This window comes from Thamnophis elegans, chromosome 15 (assembly GCF_009769535.1).
Source record: "Thamnophis elegans isolate rThaEle1 chromosome 15, rThaEle1.pri, whole genome shotgun sequence".
NCBI classification, from domain to species: Eukaryota; Metazoa; Chordata; class Lepidosauria; order Squamata; family Colubridae; genus Thamnophis; species Thamnophis elegans.
In genome coordinates, this window is record NC_045555.1 from 16127242 (window position 1) to 16152790 (window position 25549).

Here is a 25549-nt window from a genome sequence, read left to right on the forward strand (position 1 = left end):
CTTCTCAACTAATGTTCAGACCCTGCTTGGAGTTAGAGAAGATTCTAGGGAATTCAAGGGAGGTTGGACTTAATTCACTTGTGACTATGTAGAGATTCTAGGTTGGTCCCTCTCTTGACTCCGCCCCCAGTTTCCACCATTTCTTTCTCCCACACCGGCCTCTTGGATACAAATTTGACCCTTCAATTCGGTCTGTGAACCTGACAGTGAAAAAGTCCCCACCTCGCCCAAATATTTGAGGAGAACTATTCAAACAATTCATAGTGTCACACAACCATCGCAGGGACAATATACAAAGCTGGTAGCAAGCCACTAATGTGATTCACCGGACACATCTGAGTGGATTGTCTTCCTAGGGAAGGGTTGATGCTGTGTGTTTGTGTGCCGATTTTTCCTTAGAATATCCCAATGGTTTGGAATAGATATTCCCCATTTTTATCATTGTGTTGAGATTTTTAAAAAAGGCTTCTGCAATGATGAAAGGAACGTATGGTTCAGATACAGAATAATTTAGAAAGAAGGTAGGGTTTTACATTTAACAGGTTCCAACTGTTGATTAACGTTTGTTACAGTTCTTAAGCTTATTGTTTTCTGGTGTGGATACATTTGTTCAATTCAGATGGCCCTATGATTTTCTTAAATAAAATAATATAAATACATCCAAGAATCTTTCATGCCAAAAACCTAAACATTTGAGGTAGTGTGTGTATGTGTGTGTGTGTGTGTATTCTCTCTCTCTCTCTCTCTCTCTCTCTCTCTCTCTCTCTCTCTCTCTCTCTCTAACACACACATACACTTACATTCCCCATGGTGGAAGCAGCTGAATGATCTTTATAGAAACCATGTGTTGTGTAAGTGAACTGACTTCAGGGCTAATCAGCATGGTTTTCAATAAGGACATTGATTTACAAAGTGAGCTTTGAAAAGAGTTGGAAATATTTCTCCTTTGCTCCCTCCCACTTTTCTTTCTTTCTCTCTTTTTCTTCTCCCCTCCCTTCCCCTTCTCTCCAATCTTTTCCTTCCTTTCTCCCTCCATCCCCCTTTTTCTGTCTTTCTTTCAGTCTTTCTTTCCTTTCTCTCCTTTTTCTCCCTTCCCTTCTCCTCCTCTTCCATCTTTTCCTTCCTTCCTTCCCTTTCTTTCTTTCTTTCTTTTTCTTTCTTAATCTCTCCCCCTCCTTTCCTTCCATTTTCTTTCTATTCCCTTTCCTTCCCTCCTTCTCATCTTCCTCCCTCAGCTTCCTTTCCCCTTCCTTCTTCTCCCCTTCCTTCTTTCCTCCATTTCCCTTTCCCCTTCCTCTTTTCTCTTTCCTTCTTCTCTCCTTCCTTCGTTCCCTCCTTTTCTCCTCTTCCCCTCCCCTTTCTCTTCCTTTCCCCTTCCTTCCTTCCTTCATCCCTCCCCCTCCTTCCCTCCCCTTTCTCTTCCTTTTCGCTGCCTTCCTCTTCCTCTCCTCCCTCCCTCCGTCCTTCTCCTTCCTCTCAAACTCCCGCTTGCAAAACCCAAGGCCAGCCGCCTTCGCCTCCCCTTCCTTCCCCGGCGGGGCGCTGCGGAGACAGGTCAGCAGGCCTGCAGGCAGGAAGCGCTTATAAGGGCGTCGGGGTTCCAGCCTCGTCAGTTGCCGTCAGTCCGCGTGTGGGGCCGGCTGCTTCCTCCTGAGTCTCCTGCTCGGCTCCTTCTCCTCCGTCTTCTCTTCCTGCTGCCTCCGAGATGCTGGCGCTGCGCTCGGCCAGCCGCTTGCCGCTCCTCTGGGCGCAGCCTCCGCCACTGGGCCGCCTGGGCGCTGCCGGCCGGGAACTGCTGCGGGGAAGCCCTGCTGCCGCCTCCGAAGGCGCCCGCAGCCCCGGCCCCGGCTGCCGGGCTTGCAGCAGCAGCGGCGGCAGCCGAAGCGGCTCGCAGAATCCGCTGGTCTTCCTGGAAGTGGGTGCAGACAACCAGCCGCTGGGACGCGTCGTGCTGGAGGTAAGCCGGGCTTGCAGCGGCCAAGGTGCCCTTGGGTTGCGATCGGGGGCAGCCATAAAACGGAAAAAACGGGGGTGGGCTGGGGGGAATCCGGATCAGCACAGGACAGGGCTTTAGGAAACCGAATGACAAGGGTTGGAAGGGTCTTTGGAGGTCATCTAGTCCAACCCTCTGTTCCAGCAGGAGACCCTTACAGAATCAGAATCAGCGTTGGAAGGGACCTTGGAGGTCCTCTAGTCCAACCCCCTGCTTAGGCAGGAAACCCTACACCACTTCAGACAAATAGTTATCCAATCTCTTCTTAAAAACTTCCAGTGTTGGAGCATTCACAACTTCTGGAGGGAAGTTGTTCCACTGATTAATTGTTATGTCAGGAAATTTCTTCTTAGTTCTACAGTAGTGGCCAAAATTTTGCAAACCTTTTGGCAAAAGTGTACAGTGTTTTTGAGATGTGATGGCCAATAACTCCATTTTTTAGTAGTACCATAAAATTATGTATCAATGGAAAGATAATTTAATCAAGAATTTAATGCAATAACTTTTATGAAGGATTTGCTATTAGAATAACAGTTACAAAGAAGAAAAGTGAAACACGTACAAAAAAGCACGAAATACCCAAAAATTATCACCATGTCAGTTAACAAATCTTCTCATGGAGTGAACCAAGTCTTTTAGCTGTTATAATGTGAAACGAAGATTGAATGATTGCTTCTATTAACTGGGTTTTATTGCTGGTTATAATGTTTCATAGGATAACAACAACTGAACAAACTTTGTTGCATTACATTCTTGATTAAATTATATTTCCAGTGATATATACTTTTATGGTACTATCCCCCCCAATGGTGTTATTAGCCATCAAACCTCAAAAATACACTTTTCCCCAAAGGTTTCCACAATTTTGGACACTACTGTAAGTTGCTTCTCTCCTTGATTAGTTTCCACCCATTGCTGCTTGTCCTGCCCTTGTCTGCACTCTTTCTAGAGTCTCCCCATTTTTTTTACATCCTGGCGACCAAAACTGGATGCAGAATTCCAAGTATGGCCTTACCAAGGCTTTATAAAATGTTTACATTTCATGTGACCTTGATTCTATCCCTTTGTTAATGCAGCCCTGGACTGTGTTGGCTTTTTTGGCACCTTAAAGCTTCCTTAAGGCTTAAGTCTTACTTTTAAGGCTTTATAAAGCCTTAAGTAAGACCCACAATATGGAATCCTGCATCCAGGTTGTGTCCCCACATCACAAAAACAAATGGTTAAAGCTTTGAGAAAAGCGCAGAGAAGAGTATCAAGGATGATTAAAGGCCTGGAGACTAAAACCATATGAAGAACGGTTGCAAGAATTGGGTATGGCCAGTCTAGAGAAAAGAAGGACTAGGGGGGCATATTGAGACCAGGATTTTGGTCACCATGATATAAAACAAAGATGTTTTGAGAGACTTGAGAGACCGCCTGCTGCCAATTACCTCCACCAGACCAATTAGATCCCACAGACTAGGCCTCCTCCGAATTCCATCAGCCGGCCAGTGTCGACTGGCGACTACCCGGAGGAGAGCCTTCTCTGTGGCTGCTCCGACCTCTGGAACGAACTCCCCGTGGAGATTCGCACCCTCACCACCCTCCACGCCTTCCGCAAAGCCCTTAAAACCTGGCTGTTCCGACAGGCCTGGGGCTAAAGAACCGTGCCCCTATCTCGAATGGTATGATTGTTGCGCTTTTAAATTATGTATTGTTTTGTGTTGTTGTCAAATTGTTTGTATCCCCCCTTCCCTTGTTTTGAGTTCTGAGCTGCCCTGAGTCCCCCTCGGGGGAAAAGGGCGGCATACAAATGAAATAAACAACATAAACAAACATGTTGAGACTGTACAAAGAGTGCAGAGAAGAGCAAATAAAATGATTAGGGGATTGGAGACCAAAACATATGAAGAACGGTTGCAGGAATTGGGTATGACCCGTGACTAGGGAAGACATGATAGCAGTCTTCCAGTATTTGAGGGGCTGCCCCAAAGAAGAGGGGGTCAACTTATTCTCCAAAGCACCAAAAAGCCAAACAATAAACAATGGGTGGAAACAAATCAAGGAGAGAAGCAATAATTAAGGAGAAACTTCCTAACAGTGAAAACAATCAGGGGAACTTCTTGTCTCCAGAAGTTGTGGGTGCTCCATCACCGGAGGCTTTTGAGAAGAGACTGGACAGCCACCTGTCTGAAATGGTATAGGGTCTGCTTGAGCAGGGGGTTGGACTAGAAGACCTCCAAGGTCCCTTCCGGCTCTTTTCTGAGTGACTGATTGGGGAGTTGCCCATCAGGATTCACCTTCTCCCAGCTCCCATCCTTGGAGTCAAGCCAGAGGAGTGAGAGGGACATTGGTTTGACATTTTATTGGTTGCCCAATGTGACTGGCAGGGTCTCTCCTCATTTGCAGCAGTCCTCGGCTTACAACAGTTTATTTAGTGACCAAAGTTACGACGACGTTGAAAAAAGTGACTTGGGCTTGTTTTTCCACACCATTACAGCATCCCTGTGATCACGTGATCAAAATTCAGACTCTTAGCCACTGACTCATCTTTATGACGGTTGCAGTGTCCCCAGGTGATGTCATCCACCCTTTGTGACCACCTGACATGCCAAGTCAATGGGGAAGCCAGATTCACTTAACAACCGAGGTTACTAAACAACTCCAGTGATTCCCTTAACAATTGTGGCAAGAAAGGTCATCAAACAGGGCAAAACTCAATGAATGTCTCGCTTAGCAACATAACCTTTGGGTTAAATTAGAGTCGTACATTGAGGACTACCTGTATTCCCACCTCAGCAGGGAGAAAGATCCTGAGCGTTCTTGCTGCCTCTGAGCATAGTTTACTGGAGATGTTTGCTTTCTACATGTGTTGCCTTTGATGGGGTTTGCGCTCACTTTTTTGCTTTGAAATTGCGGTCTACTTATAAGTTGGGATTTCTCCTTTGAAGAGCCGTCCTTGGGGTCGATTGGGCCAAGGGAAGAGGAGCTCCTGAGTGGCTCCCAGTTTCACTTGTGTTCTGACCTAGGCTTCCCCAGCAGCACGATGCAGATTCCTCGTCCCGATAAATCCCATTTTATTTAATTTACAGTGACTTCCTCTTCAGCAAAGTCTTTCCTCTCCCACAGTTTTTCAAGAGAGTTCACAATTACCGACCTTTATCAGACTTGGAGAGTGGCCAGGCCAATATCTTTCAGATGCCACAATACTTGGCAAGAATGCAGGAATGAACTAATTGTTTCCTGCAAACTCCACTCCCCTTTTGCTCCTCTTTTATTCCCTATAAGAGGGGCCATTCACTGTCCACCTGTGGCCTTACTCCCAAGTTGACTCTTGTTCCTTAGCTGTTCCCTTGGTCTGGCATGCACACACTGGGAACAGCCTCCAGTTGTTCTTCTGACTCACTGATGTCCAACTCGGAAGGCAGCTGATAACTGTCATACAGCCCTGGCCCCATCTCTGCCTCTGATAGAGAGCCCTCATCAGAGCCTTCCCCAGTCTCCAGGACTGGCCCATGTTCCTCCCCGACCTCCTCACTGTCCGAATCTGCTGCCAACTCCCCTGGTGGGCCACAACACCTTGAACTTTTATTGGTGCTTACCAACAAGGAGAATATTTGTAGCTCAGGATTGGCACAAGGGGTCCTTGGTTCTCTCTGGGGCTCGCTTGTTTTCTTGCAGACGTTTTATGACCCAATTAGGTAATGCCATCCATGCTGGCATATGGAATGAAGAAGAAGAAGGTAGTAGAAAAGATGATGATGATGATGATGATGATGATGATGATGATGATGACAACGACAACAACATCCATTCAATCGTGTCCAACTCTTGGTGATTCTATGGACCAGGTCTCTCCACGTCTTCCGATCTTGCACTAGTGGTTTAAGGAATGGAACTGTATCCATGCTCCCCTTCACTTCATAAACTTAAAATTTGAAGCTGATTGGGGCTTCCCTTCCCCCTAAGTAAAGCTGTAATTGGCAGAACAGTTTAATATTAAGATTAATGCAGTTTAATCTCTTGTCAGTTACTCTCTTCTGTCTGTGTTTTGCCAGTTGATGGCAATCAGGCTGTTTGGTCCCTGTTCTTCTCCTCTCCATCCCATAATACCAGCACCAAGGAAGGCCTTCTGTGTTTCTACAGTTGGCGGACAACAAATGGCTAGCTCCTCATACACATCCATTGTGAAGTTCACACTGGTACTTCAGAGGCCAAAACAGACCAGAAAAAGAAGTCAATTGGTCAATTGTGGGGAGAATTTACACCACTCTTATTTTATTTCCAGCTTAAGGAGAACTGTCTCCCCCTCCTTCTCCTCTTCCTCTTCCTCCTCCTCCTTCTCTGTCTCCTCCTCCTCCTCCTTTTCTCCTTCTTTGTCTCCTTCTCCTCCTCCTCCTTGAGTTTATCATCATTCAGATCTTCCATCCTACCATTTGTTGGAGTCAGTCCTGTTGCTTTCAATTAGTCCTGATGCTTATTACCTTTTCCCAACAAAATAACACAATCTTGATTTTAAGGCAAAGCATCCCACCCTGGAATTAGGAGGAATTTGGGTGGTTTTTTTCTTCTTCCTCCCACTATGGAATGTATAATAAATGTAAAAAACCAAAATTACCCGTGGACATTAAGGGTGCATCCTTAATCCCGATTTATTAATTCCCCCATCCTGTTTCGAGGGAATTTAGAACTCCGTAGCTGGTACCTCCTTCTGCGTTAATCTACGAAATGTAAATAGTTAGGGGGAGTGGCAACACTCTGCGTGACAGAGATGACAGTTGCTCTTTAAAAATTATGACTTAAATCGAGTTGATTTAAATCAAGCTTTTTTGCTAGGAATTTAAATAGGGATTTAAATCAAATCCACTCTGAAGTTGTCACACTGATGATTCTGTTTGTAGCTGTACCTGAACAGCTACAAAACAAAGCAAGGTTGTTTTTTGCCGCATTTAAAAAAATCATCATCATTTTAGCCATTGTCTATCGGCTGTAGGATGTTCCCACCCATATGGTCCCGAGCTTCCTTTGGCCAATTGGGACCCGCCATACTTGCTGATGTCGTCCGTCCATCTCGTTTTAGGTCTCTTTCCTGGATACTTTTGATCCAGTGGGATCCATTCTACAACTGCTTTGGTTCTACCTGCCCTTAGTTCTTCTTTTATTTATTTTATTTTATTTATTTATTTCGTCAAGCATGCATTAGATAGTATATATAAGTATAAACACGATTTTGGATACATGAAATGGATATGAATAAAAGAAAATTAGGATAGGGACAGTAGGCACGCTAGTGTGCATATCCATGTCCCTTACAGACCTATTAGGAATGGGGTGCGATCCACAGTAGACAGTCTAAGGTTAAAGTTTTTGGGGGGTTGAGGATGTAACAGCGGAGTCAGGTAGAGCATTCCAGGCGTTGACCCCTCTGTTGCTGAAGTCGTATTTTCTGCAACCGAGTTTGGAGTGGTTTACCTTAAGTTTGCATCGATTGTGTGCTCATGTGTTGTGATTGAGGCCGAAGTAGGACATTGTAGCAGATAATTTTATGTATTCCGCTTAGGTCTTCTTCTTCTGAATCATCTGGAAAAGCAGGGTGAAGGTGAGAGGAGGAGCTGAGAAGGTGAAAGGTGGTGCAGTTCTAAGTTGTAAGCCCAAAATTTCACGTCTGGTGGCATAAGGGATTCTGTTGCGAGCAGACGAGGACTCTTCTCGTGAAATATTCTTGCTTTGTGACCAGCCCATTTCCATTTCCATTCTTTTACTCTCTTGATGGCGTAGTATACTTTCGTTTGCTCTCTGATCCATGTACAGGTCTTTCTATCTTGTGATGCTGAACATGTCTGCTATATATATATGGGACACGGTGGCTCAGTGGTTAAGATGCTGAGCTTGTCGATCAGAAAGGTCAGCAGTTCAGCGGTTTGAATCCCTAGTGCCGTGTAATGGAGTGAGCTCCCGTTACTTGTCCCAGCTTCTGCCAACCTAGCAGTTTGAAAGCACATAAAAAATGCAAGTAGAAAAATAGGAACCACCTTTGGTGGGAAGGTAACAGCATTCCGTGTATCTTCGGCATTGAGTCATGCCGGCCACATGACCACGGAGACGTCTTCGGCAACTGCTGGCTCTTCAGCTTTGAAACAGAGATGAGCACTGCCCCCTAGAGTCGGGAACGCCTAGCACATATGTGCGAGGAGAACCTTTACCCATGCATAATTTTGTATTTACTATTTTGTCATGTTTATGTAGTGTATATTGGAGGTGGTGACTCTTTGAGAGCTGGTATACAACGAAATGTCACTTTAATGTATGCCGATTAGAGTACATTCAAAGTGACAATAAAGTTATTCTAAGTTCTCTAACATGGCGTTCAATTTCCTTTTTTGTATCACCTTCCACTGAGATCCATTGGCCAAGCTATATGCACTGGTCTACTATGTATAGTTCTTGTCCAGATATAATATTTTTTCTTTCTCTTTCTTTGGTGAATTTATTAACCATAACCTGGTTCTTTTTCAGATTTATTTTTTCAGCCAAATGGTTCTCCTGCTTTGTGCAGCTCTTGTACTGTATGTTTCTTTGTAGATATTTTGGGTCTTCTGATAAGAGAACAACATCATCTGCAAATAAAGCACTTCTTTAGTGATATTTTCTTTTCCAGATTAATTTTCAGCCCTATACTGAAGGATACTTTCAGAATTCCATTGACCTCTTCCAACTGTTCTTGTCTATTTCTTGCTTTTGGGATTGGTTATTTAAGGAGATTCTCAGTTATCTAGGTCATGGTTGTCCCAAAGGTCATTTTCTAAAAAAATAACCGGATTTCCTTGGTTGGTTTTCCTTGAAGATGTTTCGCTTCTCATCCAAGAAGCTTCTTCAGTTCTGACAGAATGGCGGAGAATTCAGTCTCAACCCATCTCCCCCATTCAATCAGAACGGAAGAAGCTTCTTGGATGAGAAGTGAAACATCTTCAAGGAAAACCAAGGAAATCCAGTTGCCTTTTTAAAAAAGAACCTTTGGGACCCACCCACCCACCCCCAAGGTAACAAACTTCAAAGATATTTGAGATCTTCAGGAACAGATTGTGATTTTTATCTTTCTCCCTTGCCTTTCTAATCATAGTCTGTCATCTGGTCCAGATCTGTCCCTTTACTACATTCTCTTGTTTGCGGGAATAAATGCAATGTTGTGTGGTTGCAATGCTGGCGCTGCCCCTTTTTTATGTGCATGCGATGGATGCATGAGCAAAACAAGCAGAACGTGCCCGTCAGTGATGCAATGCTGACTCTGTCATTTGTCACATCTACCTCCTGTGTCCACCTTGATTGACTTGTATCTCTTTGGGCTTTCAGAGAGAGTTTGATTAGCGGGCCTGTAAGAAGGTTGGGTTGGCAGTAGCCAGCAAAATAAAATTAATTCTTCGAAATAAATGCATTTCTTATTCAACTGATTCGAAGGAAGCATGAAAACCCCATTTGAAATGTTCAAAATTTTTGAAATCTGTTTTTTTTTAAAAAAAGGATCCTCAATTCCTTATCCCTTTCATCCTGTAGATCAGGATGTCAGGATGTCAGACCAGGTGTCAAACTCAAGGCCCAGGGGCCAAATCCTGCCCGCGATATGGTCCGGTCTGGCCTGGGTGACCATCCTGGAAACTAAGGAGCTGGCCTGCATTGCTTTGGCCTGGCCCATGCCATCCTGTGGGATGAGCCTCCTGCCCACAGTCCCACTCACTGGAGACCCCTGGATTCCCTCCCCAACTCCACCTGCCCCGCCCCCACAGGCACCACCCATATGAGTGACGTAAAGCTGGCCACACCCCCAGGCCAAGCCCAGTCAGTCGCAACCACCCTGGCCATGCCCCTTCCCCCCCCCCCCCCGGGTCTCCGGAGGACCATCGCAATGCTGATCCAGCCCTCAATGAAATGAGTTTGACACCCCATTTGAGAGGGAAGATTTTAAATATCTCATTTAGTTACCTGCCGGTAAGTCCCACATGATATGTCAGGATTATTCTTAGACATTTTAAAATATTCTTGGAATCCCCCCCCACACACACACACACATTCAGTGGCATGAGATGCATCTTAACGTTTGCCACACTTCGTGTGTAAGGCAATTTCCGGAATGTTCTTTCCCTGAATCATTATGATGTAATGTATTCACATGTAAATACTTGCAGTATCACACCCATGAGCCATGTGCGTTGTGCCTTATGTCATCATAAGCTGACCCAGTGACACATACAAATGGCCGTGAATAACCATCCAGAAAATGTCACACGATATTAAGCTGAGCAAGAATGTTAAACTGGTTTAAAATATTTATTATATTCCTGTCCCAACTCGCACCCGTCAACTCGCACCCAGCAATTTCACATGAAAACAAGAAAATGAAACTTTCTGTGAATAAAATGAAGAACGGAGTTCAAATAACCACAATACAATAACCGAGGCCCCGTATAACAAGCTGACAGATTCTCAAAATCATTGGGAAGAAGAGTTATTAGACAAACAGGAAAATGAAAGCTGTAAAATGTTGAGCTGTGAAATTTCTTTGGCCCTTCAGCAGTAATTTAGTTTGTCTGATCTGGGGCATTTCTGCGGCTTTAGTTGAAATTCGAGATATCACTTTGTGACTTATTTTTAAACACCCCTGAAGGGGTTAGGTTGTGAAAAAGGTTAAGTGCTGTGTGTAAAAGGAGGAATTTTTACAAGGTTCTTCATTTAAAAAAATGTAGAAGCTGTTTCTGTTTCCTGCACAAAGGCAGAAAAAGGTGTTGAGTTATGATCCCAGGTGATTAAATGTATTTTGGAAAGAAAATGTCTTTTTTTTAAAGATGGCCAAGATTGAGAAATGATCTAAGTACCAGAGCCCACTGTAATAACATTGCCAAAAAGGCATTAAGAGTTGTTAACCTAATCTTGTGTAGCTTCTCCGGTAATACTGTACTACTAACCAGAGCATACAAAACCTTTACTAGACCAACTCTCGAATACAGCTCATCTGTCTGGAACCTGCACTGCATATTGGACATTAATACAATTGAGAGAGATATTTCACGAGAAGAATCCTCCGCTCCTCTGCTCGCAACAGAATACCTTATGCCACCAGGCTCAAAATTTTGGGCTTAGACAACCTAGAACTTCACTGCCTTTGGTCTGACCTAAGCATAGTACATAAAATTATCTGCTACAACGTCAAAGACTACTTCAACCACAACAATATACCAGCACACAATAGATACAAACTTAAGGTAAACCACTCCAAACTCGATTGCAGAAAAGACGACCTCACCCTACTCCTAAGTGGTTTGTAAGGGGCGTGCATAAGCACACCAACATGTCCCTGTCCTAATGTTTCTTTTTAGTTGTATCCCTTTCATGTATCCAAATTTTTTTATATATATATATTTGTTTTCTGAGGTTTTCGCGGGTGTTTGTGTGTAGGTGTTTGGTTATTCGGGTTTTCTCCTGCGTAAAATTGGAAGTGTCTTGGTGACACTTCGCTCCTGGAAGCACGAAGCCGAGTAAATCAGCCTGAAGATGACGAATGAGACTTCGTCGAAACGTCACCAAGATACTTCCAATTTTACATGGGAGAAAACCCGAATAACCAAAGGCCTCTACACACACACACACACACACACACACACACACACAGACACACACATCACGTGCTACTAAACAACATATCAGCAGCGGTGACCAGGAAACTGTTTGGGGGCATGGCCAGCCTTTGTTGCTGCCGGTTCAAAATACCACTACCGGTTCGATCAAACCAGGCCGGACCGGCAGCAACCCACCTCTGGTGTTAGGGCTTCAGCGATAATACATCATGAAACTTTAGGTATACAGGCAGTTCTCCAGGTATGACCACAATTGACTCCGAATTTCTATTGAAAATTTCCAAGGCGGTTATTAAGTGAGTCACTCCTGATTTTATGACCTTTTCCTCACAGTCATTAAACAAATCTCGCCACTGTCATAAATACATACCGAGGACCAGGTTATCATAGGGGATGTTAATAGTGGTTGTAGGTTGTGAGGGACAATCTTAAGTCACTTTTTTCCAATGCTGTTGTAACTTTGAATGGTCACTAAACGGATGATTGTAAGTCAAGGACTCCCTGAAATCTACAAATGTCATGTGTACATGGAGCAGCTGGAAGAAATTATGTGTTAGTGCAAATCTTTAAAAAAAACCAACCCCAATAAGATAGACTATGATGCTATATTTATTATTGGTATATAAAATGATAATTTGACTGATTTTTCTTCTATTCTTTCCACGTGGCAAGTACAGCCGAAATAATTATGGAATTGCTGTGTTTTATATTTCAGATAAAATAGAATTACCATGTTTTATATTTCAGATTCTATATTAAGTGGCATAGTTAAAAATAATGTGGTGGCTCAGTGGCTAAGACGCTGAGCTTGTCAATCAGAAAAGTTAGCAGTTCGGCGGTTTGAATCCCAGGCGCCGCGTAACAGAGTGAGCTCTCGTTACTTGTCCCAGCTTCTGCCAACCTAGCAGTTCGAAAGCATATAAAAAATGCAAGTAGAAAAAATAGGAAACACCTTTGGTGGGAAGGTAATAGTGTTCCGTGCACCTTCGCCATTTAGTCATGCCGGCCACATGACCACAGAGACATCTTCGGACAGAGCTGGCTCTTTGGCTTTGAAACGGAGATGAGCACCGCCCCCTAGAGTGGGGAACGATTAGCACAGATGTGCGAGGGGAACCTTTACCTTATATTTCAGATAAAACAGAATTACCATGTTTTATATTTCAGGTTCTATATTTTTAACTGGCATAGAACTTTCTTATAAAGCATATGCTTGAAACTGATGGTTTAAAAAACGTTTCACTTAAAAGTCAGGGACAATTAGATTCTACTTTTAATTTCAAAGTATGCTCAGGACTGGATTCATTCTGCAATCTCCTATTACACTGTTATGACTCTATGTAATTTATTCCTGAAATATGGGTGTATATTTCATGAGGCTAATGTGTGTTTTTATGCTCTTCTTCTAACAGCTAAAAGCTGATGTGGTGCCAAAAACAGCAGGTAAGAAACCCCTTAATGATATTTTTAAGATTTCCTCAGAGATCATCCCAGCAAGAAAACGAAGGGGAATTGAAATGCTTTTAAATAATGAATTAATACTTTCTTCAGAAACAGAATTTGTCTCGCTTACTTGTAGCATATTCTTCCTGTGGTTTTTCTCCTTGGGTTAGGACGCTCTGATTCTGCTAATCTAGTTAAAATCATAAGGATGTTTAAATAATCATAGGTAACTGTTTATTGATCCGTTACCCAACCGTCAAAAACTGGAAGCCTGATAGGGACTTTTTGCAGAAAAAAAGGAAAGACCGAATTGATGATTTATGCCTCTGGGGATTAAAAAGATGTCTTAATAGGGTGGGAAGAGAGCAAATTAGCAAAGAGAGGCAATCCAAATTCTGGGGGGTTTCCCCCACTTATTTTTTTTTCCTTTTTAAGACTTTGATTATCTTGACAAGTTCTGGATGAATGGATAGATGATGGGCGATAGATGGACAGATAAATGATTAGATAGATGATAGATTGACATAGATAGATAGATAGATAGATAGATAGATAGATAGATAGATAGATAGATAGATAGATAGATGATAGATAGATGATAGATAGATAGATAGATAGATAGATAGATAGATAGATAGATAGATGATAGATAGATAGATGATGGAGGATAATTGATAGATAATTGATTGATAGATAACTGATTGATAGATAGATAGATGATTGATAGATAGAAGATAGATGATGGATGATAAAGGATAGTAGATTGATGGATAATCGATTGATTGATGATTGATTGATGGATGGATAGATGGATGATTGATGGATTGATAGATAGGAAATAGAGATAAATGATGGATAGAGGATAGTAAATTGATAGTAGATTAATGGATAGCGATAGATAGATAGATAGATAGATAGATAGATAGATAGATAGATAGATAGATGATAGATAGATAGAAAGAAAGAAATAGAGATAGAAAGAAAGATATAAATAAATAGAGATAGATATATACATATACATAAATAGAGATAGAGAGATAGAGAGAGGTGGATGGATGGATAGATACGTAGATGATATATATAGAGATAGAGAGATAGATAATAGAGATAGAGATATGTAGATTATAGATAGATGATAGAGACATATGTAGATACGTAGATGATAGATAGACAGACAAATTCATTCTTCCTTCCTTCCTTCCTTCCTTCCTTCCTTCCTTCATTCATTCATTCATAATAGATGATACTATTTCCAGGACTTTTGCTTCTTGATGGTCATGTTGGACAGTACATCCACCTGAGTTGTAAAACTAGCTCTGAAGACTTAGTCTTAGCCCACAGTGACCTCAGCTCTCAACCCTACACTGTCTGTGATAATATTAAAAAGTCCCCAAAGTAAAAAAAAAAAAAAAAAACAAAGAAGGGGGGAAGCAGAGAAACCAGGAAGTGGCAGAGGAAGCAGTGGGTTTCCTTGCTGTTACAGAGAAGACAAAAACATTGCCAACATTTAACCTGGTTGTTTTGAGTTGTAGCTTGTCCGCCATTCAGATGAGAGCATTTCCGGGTGTAGCGTCCATCCAGAAAACAATCCATCAGATCATGTAAATGGTTTGGCTGGCCTTTCTTACACAAACCAGGTTCTGGGCATCTCTTGATAGTTGTTGTTTCCTGCATGCTAAAAAGTGTTCTATGCCCCTATACATTTCAGATATGCAGTTCTTAGCAACTCAGAATAGCAGACAGAAAAGTCTAAAAGACGGTTAGCACCATCTCTGTGGCTCTATATAGGTCCATGCAGAGTGGATTTTATTTAAATCGATTGATATCACTAGTAAAAAGGCTTGATTTAAATCAACTCGATTTAAATCGTAATTTTTTAAAGATCAACTGTCATCTCTCCCCCGCAGCGGCTCCTCCTCTGACCCACTGTTGACACACCGACAGTCCCATTCACTTTAATGGGACGGCTGGTGATGCAACAGTGACACAATAAGGTGAGGGATGTGGCGGGTAGCAGGTGAGTGGATGCCCGCTAACAGGCGCTGCCATGATGGATCTGAAATGACAGGTGCCCTTTAATATTATATTTATAAGCTTCTTAGAAGGTTTCACTTTCATTTTTACTGCTTTCCTTTCCTCTTCACACTTAGAGCCTGGTGGTACAGATGCATTTCTCTTCAAACCATCATACAGTTTGTAGTGTACATAGATTTGCAAAACAATGGGATAAAGGAATATTCCTGAACTTTTTTTTATGATGTATATCTCATAGTCAGTTCACATAGTGAATTGGTGCAAATGCATCAATGCAGTGCGTGTTCTCTCAGCTTGCAGAGCTTGGATTCATTGAATGAGTTTACCAAAAATGTAAATATTGCACAACATACAACCTCGTGCTACATAAACTAAGTTCCATTTCATGCTAAGTAACCTAAATCATTACTGTATCTTAAATCGAAAACTAGTTTTAGATAGATTTTTACACCAAAAGTGTTTTGTTAAAATAAATTTGATAAAAATATATTAAAAAATCTGATTTACATTTTTAAAAAGCCATTCATTTTTTTTTAAATCAATGATTTTTATCCACCCTGGGTCCAAGAGTGTGGGGAATAGATGGATGTCTTTAGCTTATTATTCTAAATATTATTTTAGTACTGTGCAGCTGGTCCTTGTTTAATGACCTCAATCGGAAAGCGTTTGCTAAGGGAAATAGACGCTGTTTTTATGATCTCACTCCAGTTCCCCTTTGCTTTCCAGACTTGCAAAGGTTGTAAAATGTGAGGATTGGTCACTGTGAACTTTTCAAATTCTCGTTGTAATGGTCGCTAAACAAAGCAATCACTAAACAAGGGCTGCCTATATTTTGTTTTCAGGGCTTCTGCAGCCCTTGCCATGTATTTACCTGCATGATCGCATCGCTGACCTTTCCTTAGTAATAAAAAATGCTTTTTTTTCTCTCCCCCTTCTTAGAAAATTTCAGAATTTTATGCACTGGGGAAAAGGGCTTTGGGTACAAAGGATCCACCTTCCATCGAGTGATACCTTCGTTCATGTGCCAGGTAATAAAATCCCAAATGTCCATTTTGCAAAGTTACAGTATTTTTCAGAGTATAAGACGCACTGGAGTATAAGATGCAACTTAGTTTTTGGGGAGGAAAATAGGGGGCAAAATCTGCCTACCAGGTATTCATTTGGCTAGCGTCTTTAGTCTGGTCAGCTTCAGCACATAAGTTAGCTGGTTTTGAGTGTGCACATGGACACTTTTTATCCCCTAGTTGGGGATTAAAAAACAGTCTCTAAAGCACAGCTGATCGTTGGAGGGAGCAGCAATGAGAAAAGCAGGCAAAGCATGGAAGATCGTTTCACTCACCAGCGCCTCATTTGGGTTGAAAAAATGGTTCTAGAGCACAGCTGATCATCGGAGGGAGCAGCAATGAAAAAAGCAGGCAAAGCACGGAGGATCGCTTCACTCATTAAGGCTTTTTTTAAGTACCGAACAATCACTAAATGAATAATTATAAATTGAGGACTACCTGTATACAAGTGTAATCAGGTTTGTAGACCTTAAAAACCCTGGAGGTTTTTAAACAAGAGATTGGACAATCATTTGTCTGAAATGTTATAGGGTTTCCTGCCTAAGCATGGGGTTGGATTAGAAGACCTCCAAGGTCCCTTCCAACTCTGTTATTCTATTCTATTTTCTATATTCTATTCTATATTCTATTCTACATTCGATTCTATATTCTATATTCTAGCCTATATCCATTCTATTCTATATTCTATTCTATATTCTATTCTATATTCTATTCTATATTCTATTCTATATTCTATTCTATATTCTATTCTATATTCTATTCTGTTCTATTCTATTCTACTCTACTTTATTCTCTCCTATGCCTACGCCTATCCCTATCGCATTGACTAAATACTGTAACATGAGGATAAGAGCTTAGATAATTCATAAATAACTTCACCTGGAAATATCATTAGTGGTCCAGTGGAAATGTATGATACATCCTGCATTCTGGATATATTTGAATTCTGTTGTCAGGTTTTCTAAATAGCATTGTTATCTGAAGTATTGCCACTTAAAAGTAAGTTGCACTTAAGTGTGTATTATAAAGAGCTGTAATAACAATGTCTATCATTCCACAATTTACATTTAAGCTCTGAGTGGCAGAGCTAATTTAAACAATTAAAGGTACAGGGCTTTGATCTGTCAGCCTCGCTAAATGATAGGTGTGGTTCCAGGCATGTTAAGTTTTGGGAATGAGGCATACAAATTTTGCACATAATGTGTTAAATTGATTTCCAGAATAGAATGGAATGGAATAGGAATAGGAATGGAATTATTTATTGGCCAAGTATGATTGGACACACAAGGAATTTGTCTTTGGTGCATAAGTTCTCAATGTACATAAAAAGACAAGATACATTTGTCAAGAATCATAAGGTACAACAATGATAGTCATAGGATACAAATAAGCAATCAAATCATACTAGGAAACAATCAATATAAATTGTAAGGATACAAGCAACAAAGTTACAGTCATACAAGTCATAAGTGGGACGATGATAGGAATGATGAGAAAATTAATAGTAATGCAGCCTTAGTGAATAGTTTGACAGTGTTGAGGGAATTATTTGTTTAGCAGAGTGATGGCATTTGGGAAAAACTGTTCTTGTGTCTTAGAATAGAAATAGAATAGAAATAGAATAGAAATAGAATAGAAATAGAATAGAAATAGAATAGAAATAGAATAGAATAGTGGAGTTTTGCTCCATTTTGCGACTTTTGTCATCGCAGTTGTTAAGCAATTCACTGCTGTTGTTAAGTTAGTTGCACCGTTGTTAAGCGAATCTGGCTTCTCCATTGTCAGAAAGTCACAAAAGGGGATCATGTGACCCTGGGACATTGCGGCCGTCATAAATATGAACCAGTTTGCTAAGCATTTGAATTTTGATCACGTGACCACAGGGATGCTGCAACGGTCATAAGTGTGATAAACAGCCACAAATTACTTTTTTCAGTGCCGTTGTAACTTTGAACAGTGACTAAATGAACTGTTGTAAGTCGAAGACAACCTGTATAATATTTTAAAATATCAGGTTAAGACCTGATTCTTATTTGAAAGAAAAGTGGGGTAAACAGTATTAACTAAATTGGTTACCTACAGTAGCTGTACAGTGAATCTCATTTAGCAAAACTTTTGTTATAAACTTAAAGGGCCTCCGATTGTTGAAAATTTCAGCCTTCTAGGATTGCGTTTCTTTAAAACATGTATGTAAAACATGTATGACACAAACATGTTTGTTTGTTTTTTACCTGCCAGGCTGGTGACTTTACGAATCACAATGGCACGGGAGGAAAATCAATATATGGCAGTCGCTTTCCGGATGAAAATTTCATTCTTAAACATGTTGGACCCGGTAAGCAGGTTTTCCCGTCCTTCCTTCTGTATGTCACATCATTCCCTAAGCTTGAATACAAGACCCCCAAAATAAAACCCACCAAAGAAGAGGCTTCATGCAGGGGTGGGTTCCGGCTTCTTTTCCTGCTAGTTTGCTCAGGGATGCGCTAGAACCAGTTCGGGGGCGTGGCCAGCTGAGTTACTACCTACTCGGCTGAACGGGTCCGAACCAGTAGGAACCCCCCTCTGGCTCCATGCGAAAACTTCTCTCCATGATTGGCTGTTCTCTGCTTTTGTTTAGCGAAGTTAAATCGCCCTCTTGTTTCTTGCAGGTATCCTCTCCATGGCCAATGCCGGCCCCAACACAAACGGATCTCAGTTCTTCATTTGCACAGCCAAAACAGATTGGTAAGCATTAAGGAATTCATAAAACGTGACTCGGGGTGTTCTTCATGTACTCAATTCGATTGATTGATACTTAGAATACGGCAGTAGTGGGTTCCGGGTGGTACGGCCCGGTACAGCTGTACTGGTAGTAGCCAGGAGGAGCAGCCACCGTATCGGTATGGTGGCTCGTTTGGCCTGCCCACCTGCCCTCATTCCATAGCTGTTTATAACGCAACCGGCTAATTGCGCACATGCGCACAGCCGAGCAGCTGGGTATTGCAGGGCAGTGGCATGCACATGCGTGCATGCCCAACTAGGACCCCTGTCCCGATTGTGACGGGGTCCAGAACCCTCCACGGGAATACGGCATCCAGTTTTGGTTGGGCCAATACCAACAAAGATGTTGAGATTTCGGAAAGAGTTTAGTTTAGTTTCGTTTACTTTATTGTCACTGCACCTTGTAGAACAAAATTAATGTGATCTTCCGTGTACAATGACAGTTCACGTTGTGGTTGTTAAGGAATCGTTTGCAGTCATTAAACACAACATCAGGTGGTGGCTGGTTTCCTCATTGACTTTACTTATTGGACACTGGCAGTGAAGATCATAAGTGGTAGTGATGTGGCTGTGGAAAGCTGTGACCATTGTGTGCCAGTTGCCAAGTGCCCCAATCATGATCCTGTGACTGTGGGGACAGCCACAACTTCAAGGACCGGCCATAAGTCTTCTTGTTGAGCACTGTTGTAACTTTGAATGGTTGCTGAACAAGAAGTCACTAAGTTCAGAGAAGATGGAACAAGCTTACCTTCAAACAATGGAGCAGTTTGACTTCAGACATTGTGGGAGCTTCATCACTGGAAGCTTTCAAGATAAGACTGGACTGCCATTGGTCAGAAATGTTGTGGGGTCTCCTGCACCTGGGGGTTGGACTAGATGACTGACAAGATCCCTTCCAACTCTGTTATTCTGTTAAGAGCAATAGAGATGATTAGAAGCCTAGGAGCTGTAATATATGAAGAACAGTTGTAGGAATTGGTTGTGTCTAGTTTAATGAAAAGAAGGACATGACATGATAGCTGTCTTCCAATATTTGAGTGTTGACTTTTTCATGCATAAAATCTCTTTCGATTGGACCCTACATAAAACCTTAATAAGACCACCACAGCACATCCAGTTTTGGTTACCACGTTACGAAAAAGATGTTGAGACTTTGGGGAAAAAAATTGCAGGGAAGAGCAACTAAGATGATCAAAGGCCTGGAGGCCAAAACATACAAAGAGCGGTTGCAGGAATTAGGTGTGTCTAGTTTAATGAAAAGAAGGACCAGGTGTGACGTAATAGCGGTCCTCCAATATTTGAGGGGTTGTCACAAAGAAGAGCTACAGGTTTGGGGCGGGGAGGGGAATCTGAGGCTTTTGATTTCTTTTCTTTTTTTTTAAATTACTCTTGGTGTTCAGCAAAAGTCTACTGGCCATCAAGTTATCTATGATTTTGTTTGCGCAACTGGAGTCAAAGACCAACTCAGCTGATCAATGATCCTGTACACTTTTGGGAGCAGGGATTGCCTTGCTGACCAGCCTTTGAGCTCTGTCAACATTTCAACTTTCTGTTGCAAAAGCATTTTTTTTCCTGATGATCCCGCCTCTCAGTTAGCCTTCCTACCAAAGTTCAGTGTTTGTCTAATTTTTCCAGGGCTGATCTTAATTATTAAATTAAGATTTTTACTTACTGTATTTTTCGGAGTATAAGACGCACCTTCCTCCCCTCCCCCCCAAAAAGAGGGTGAAAATTTAGGTGTGTCTTATACACCAAATGTAGCCCCACCCACATCCACACCCACCAGAGGCCAAAAATGCAAAGCATGGAGGCAGCGATGGTCTATGGCAATCCCTGCAGCCTGGAACAGCTGATTGTGGGTATTCCAACAGCCCAATCCACCCGCCAATCAGCTGTGCTGAATCAGGCTGAAGCGCTGAAGCTGACCTAGTTGGTCAGAGTTTGCAGCAGGAATCACATTCAGAAAGTACACACAAGTAACTGATTCAGCAGGATTCAAAATAATAATAATATACAATACATTATCAAAAGCAGATTTTCCAAGGTAGCAGTAACTACAAGGAAAACACAAGCTGTTTCACTTTCAGTTCTCAGCTAAGCCAGGTTCCTTCCGGTCTCCTTGTTGCTCACACAGCAAATACTGTTTCAGGGTCCAAATAGCCCTTATTGGCTGACTTAGTTGCTATGCCTCTTCATTGGCTAACCTTTTTTTTTTTTAATAAGATTTTATTGGTAAAACGAAAATACAACATCCATAACTTGTAAAAAACAATACAACTACATTTCGAGATATTCCCATACTATCAAATCATATAAACATCAAAGGTTAGGTATCTTATTCCTTCCCTCCCTCTTCTCTTCCCTCCTTTCTTTCTTTTCCATACCCTTTTCTTCCCTCCCCCCCTTACTTCCTTCTCCCCTGCCTTCCCTCCTTTCTTTTCTCCTTTCCTCCTTTCCTTCCCCCTCCTTTCCCTCCCTCGATCCCCCCCTCCTTCTCACATACCTTCCCTCCTTCCCTTCCTCTTTCCCTCCTCCTTTCTTTTCTCTTAATCTCCCTCCTTTCCTCCCTCCTTCCTTCCTTCCTTTCAACACTCCTTCTCTCTTTCTTTCCCTCCCTCTTTCCCTCTTTACTACCCTCTCCTCTTCCCTCCCTACTTCCTCCCCCAGTTTCTTCTCTTTCTTCTCTCCTTCTTTCTTCCCACCTTCTTTCCCTTCTCTTCTTTCTCTTCCTCCTCTTTATCCTTCCCCCCTTCTTCTGCCTTTCCTATTTCTCTCCTTTCTCCTCTCCATCCTGACTTCCCTACTGTCCTCCTTCCCTCCCCTCTAACCTTTGTTACATTTACATATTTTCCTCTGCTGAGGACAACCTGGTTCTCTTTTCCTTTCCTTGCTTAAAGAGGCAAGGATTATAAATCCTCTCGCCTCATCTAAAATGAAGTTTAATCGCTAATTTCATGCAGGTAGTTATAGCGGATTTCCTATCAGCTTTTTTAAGTTTTCCCAACATTGTAGTGTAACAAAATTGCTCGACGGTGGGTTCTCACCCCTAATACATTTCTCCTTTCGCTTATCTCTCAGTTGTTGTATATTGTTCATTTGAGTTATTGGTTTAATCGTATTAGGTTAGTCAGCTATCTCTTTTTGTGTCTAAGTCTTCACTGACTCATCAAGCCATTTGTACAGCTTCTCCCAGACTGTATAAAAGTCTGTATCTTCTTTGTCATTAATTCGCATCGTCAATCTGTTCATTTCTGCTAGTTCTAAAATTTTATTCATCACCATAGTGTTGGTGGGGGCATTTTCACTCTTCCAGCACTGTGCATAAACAATCCTTGACGCTGTCAGAATATGGACTAGGAGGTATTGGTTAGATTTGCATATTTTTTTATCTATTATCCCTAATAAGAAAGTTTCCGGCTTAAGACATAGTTTAATTGACAAGATTCCATTCAGCCATCCTAGTATTTGCTTCCAATATGCTTTGGCTACCGGACACGTCCACCACATATGGTAGTACGTGCCCAGCACTGTTTTACATTTCCAGCATATGGCCGAAACTTTTGAAGACATTTTCACCAGTCTTGTCGGTGGAAGATGCCAGCGGTAGAACATTTTATATATATTTTCTTTATAGGCCGTCAATTTTGTCAATTTTAGGTTCCATTCCCAGACTCTTTCCCAGTCGTCTAGGTCTATTGTGTGGCCGATGTTTTGGGCCCAGGTTACCATGACTTCTTTTACTCTTTCTGCTTCCATTTTTCGAATCAGTAAGCAGTTGTATATTTTTGAAATTAATTTCTCATCTGGTCCAATTAAAATTTTATCTAATTCCTGGTTCTTGTTCTGGAAGCCGGGTTGTGCTAGATCGAATTTGTGTTTGTTTTGAATTTGAAGATATGGCCACCAATCGATGTTTATTCCCTTATCAGTTCATTGGCTAACCTTGTTAACATGCGTTCCAAGTCAGGAAGCTAGCCTGCTGAATACCATGGAGGCAGAGGCAGAATTTTTTTTCTTATTTTTTTCCTCCCAAAAAACTAAGGTGTGTCTTATATTCCGGTGCGTCTTATACTCAGAAAAATACGGTCCACTCTTTCTCCCAACTTTTCCGCTTGTCTGCAAACAGTAGCCACGCTGAGAGTTTGAGCATGGCACATCTGGGGCAGACCAAGTTGGTAAAAAGTTATTCTGAAGTGAAAATAGCCTTAGCTACAGGTAGTCCTCGACTTAACAACAGTTCATTTAGTGACCGAAGTTACAATGGTTTAACTAAAAAAGGGACTTATGACAGTTTTTCATACTTACGACCATTAACAGCATCCCCATGGTCACATGATCAAAATTCAGACCCTTGGCAACGGACTCCTATTTACGACAGATGTAGTGTCCCGAGGTCATGTGATCCCCTTTTTGTGACCTTGACAAGCAAAGTCAATGGGGGAAGCCAGATTCACTTAACAACCGTGTTACTAATTTAACAACCGCAGTAATTCACTTAGCCACTGTGGCAAGAAAGGTTGTAACAGGGCAAAACTCACTTAACCAATGTCGATCAGAAAGGTCAGCAGTTTGGCAGTTTGAATCCCTAGCGCCGTGTAACAGAGTGAGTTCCCGTTACTTGTCCCAGTTTTTGCCAACCTAGCAATTCGAAAGCACGTAAAAATGCAAGTAGAAAAATAGGAACCACCTTTGATGGGAAGGTAATAGCATTCCGTGCACTGGCCACATGACCACGGAGACATCTTCAGACAGCGCTGGCTCTTTGGCTTTGAAATATAGATGGGCACCGCCCCCTAGAGTCGGAAACAACTAGCACATATGTGCAAGGGGAATCTTTACCTTTACTTTATTCTAGTGAAAAAAAGAATTAGGGGGGTGACATGATAGCAGTGTTCCAATATCTAAGAGGTTGCCCCAAGGAAGAGGGGATCAACCTACAGTGGGACCTCAGGTGCCGATCGTAATCCGTTCTAGGACTTCGGTTGGTACCCGATTTGATTGTGACCAGAAGCAAGAATGACTGTGCATGCGTGCACACACAAAAAAAATGGTGAGGAAGGGGAAATCATTGCGGCAGGGGAAATTGCCACGGCTGTGTTTATTCAGCACCTGAGAATGTGTTCGTGACCTGAATGAAACATTTAGTGGATTTTTCAGTCGGCATCTGAATTGTTCGTGGTCTGAGCCATTCGAGCTCTGTTATTCTGATAGTCTGTCATTTGTCTGTTATTTTGTTTGCATTGCAGGCTGGATGGAAAGCATGTTGTGTTTGGCCACGTCAAAGAAGGAATGGACGTTGTGAAAAAAATTGAAAGCTTTGGGTCAAAGAGCGGAAAGACTTCAAAGAAGATAGTCATCACCGACTGTGGCCAGCTGTGATCATTCAACCTGTGACCTCAAGATGTCTTCTCTGAAGAATCAGAGAAGCAGAAAAGAATGTCTCAAAACTATTTACTTAGAAAGATTTCTCGGTTCATCCCCTTGGACACCGCTGAAGTATATGAAGAAGTCCAGTTGTCATTTGAATCACCTTGAACTCCTAGTTTCAATAACTTGTATCATTTTAATTTTCTACCCACAGTAGCTTAGTAGCGGAAGATGTGAGAACTGTAGCTAGTTGGATTGTATTAAAAGGTTATCCTGCCGTTGGTTAAATTGGTACTTGAATTTTTTCCCCCATTTCGAGTGGAAGTAGGATTGTGTAGGCCATTTAAGTCAAGATGGCTTCATAGTAGCTTCTTCCCCTTTAAACTTCAAACACAAACTCTTAGAAGAATATATTGCCTCTCGGTTAAAACTTTTCAGGTTTCTGTGACTTGAAGACTGAAGAAGCCGCCAAGCCGTAAACATGGAATTAATGGATTTCTTACCGTTCGTCTGAAACTGCTCCTGTGCCTGGATCATAACAAGAACAAAAACAATGTTTGTTTGGGCTGCTTAGAATTAGCCTTGCAAGGAATGTGGTGCTCTTAGAATCTGAATTTAGGACTATGGTACCAGAACAACCGGAATATTTCTATTAACTTGCAAAATAATAATAATAATAATAATAATAATAATAATAATAATAATAATAATAATGAACGTTACTTATTTCAGATGCAGCTTTGAATGAGGGAATTCACTCATCAGGGAAAACTCCTGATGATTGAATTCCATTGTATATCCTCCGTTGTAAATATAGCATGATGGCTGACGTATATACTCAACGGTATATTTCTCCTCTTACAATTCTGTATCAGAACCAGTGTTGGGTTGCATTTTGCTTTTATTTAAAAGTAGATTTAAATAGCTGCCACAGCTATTTGAGACTGTAAGTAGACGAACTGGATTATTAATTCAATTTTTTGCACTTTTAAGCTTACCACGCCCAATTGAAACAGAAATTCTAAACCCAGACGATTCGCTGGTTCATACCGTGAGCCGTGAATTTCACAACGGATTTCCCATCGTCCCTTTTTGGGGGGATGGGGGAGATTAATTCAGATTACTGTCCCAGATCTCCACTTTCAGTTTCATAACATAGATGTAGCATGTAGTTAAGGCTGGTGATCCACATCATTGGTACCATCATCTTTATCTCAGGAATCTAAAGGTAGGTTCTGATTTTACCAGGATCCTACACTAATGGAATTTGCAGTCAGGGCTCC

The 25549-nt window shown here is 41.7% G+C and overlaps 1 protein-coding gene across 1 annotated transcript; it reads left to right on the plus strand.

Annotated features, from left to right (window-relative positions):
* Positions 1-1529: 1529 nt before the first annotated feature.
* On the plus strand, positions 1530-25549 carry PPIF (peptidylprolyl isomerase F). Its single transcript, XM_032232142.1, has 6 exons — positions 1530-1957; positions 13011-13041; positions 16015-16103; positions 18378-18474; positions 18788-18863; positions 24146-25549. The coding sequence occupies exons 1-6, from the start codon at positions 1706-1708 to the stop codon at positions 24276-24278; spliced, it is 678 nt and encodes a 225-aa protein (XP_032088033.1). The 5' UTR covers positions 1530-1705; the 3' UTR covers positions 24279-25549.

Coding starts and splice junctions, on each gene's coding strand:
- PPIF (XM_032232142.1), top strand. CDS start 1,706: ATGCTGGCGCTGCGCTCGGCCAGCCGCTTGCCGCTCCTCTGGGCGCAG. Junction 16,104..18,377: donor TACCTTCGTTCATGTGCCAG/GTAATAAAATCC, acceptor TTTACCTGCCAG/GCTGGTGACTTTACGAATCA. Junction 18,864..24,145: donor TGCACAGCCAAAACAGATTG/GTAAGCATTAAG, acceptor TTTGCATTGCAG/GCTGGATGGAAAGCATGTTG.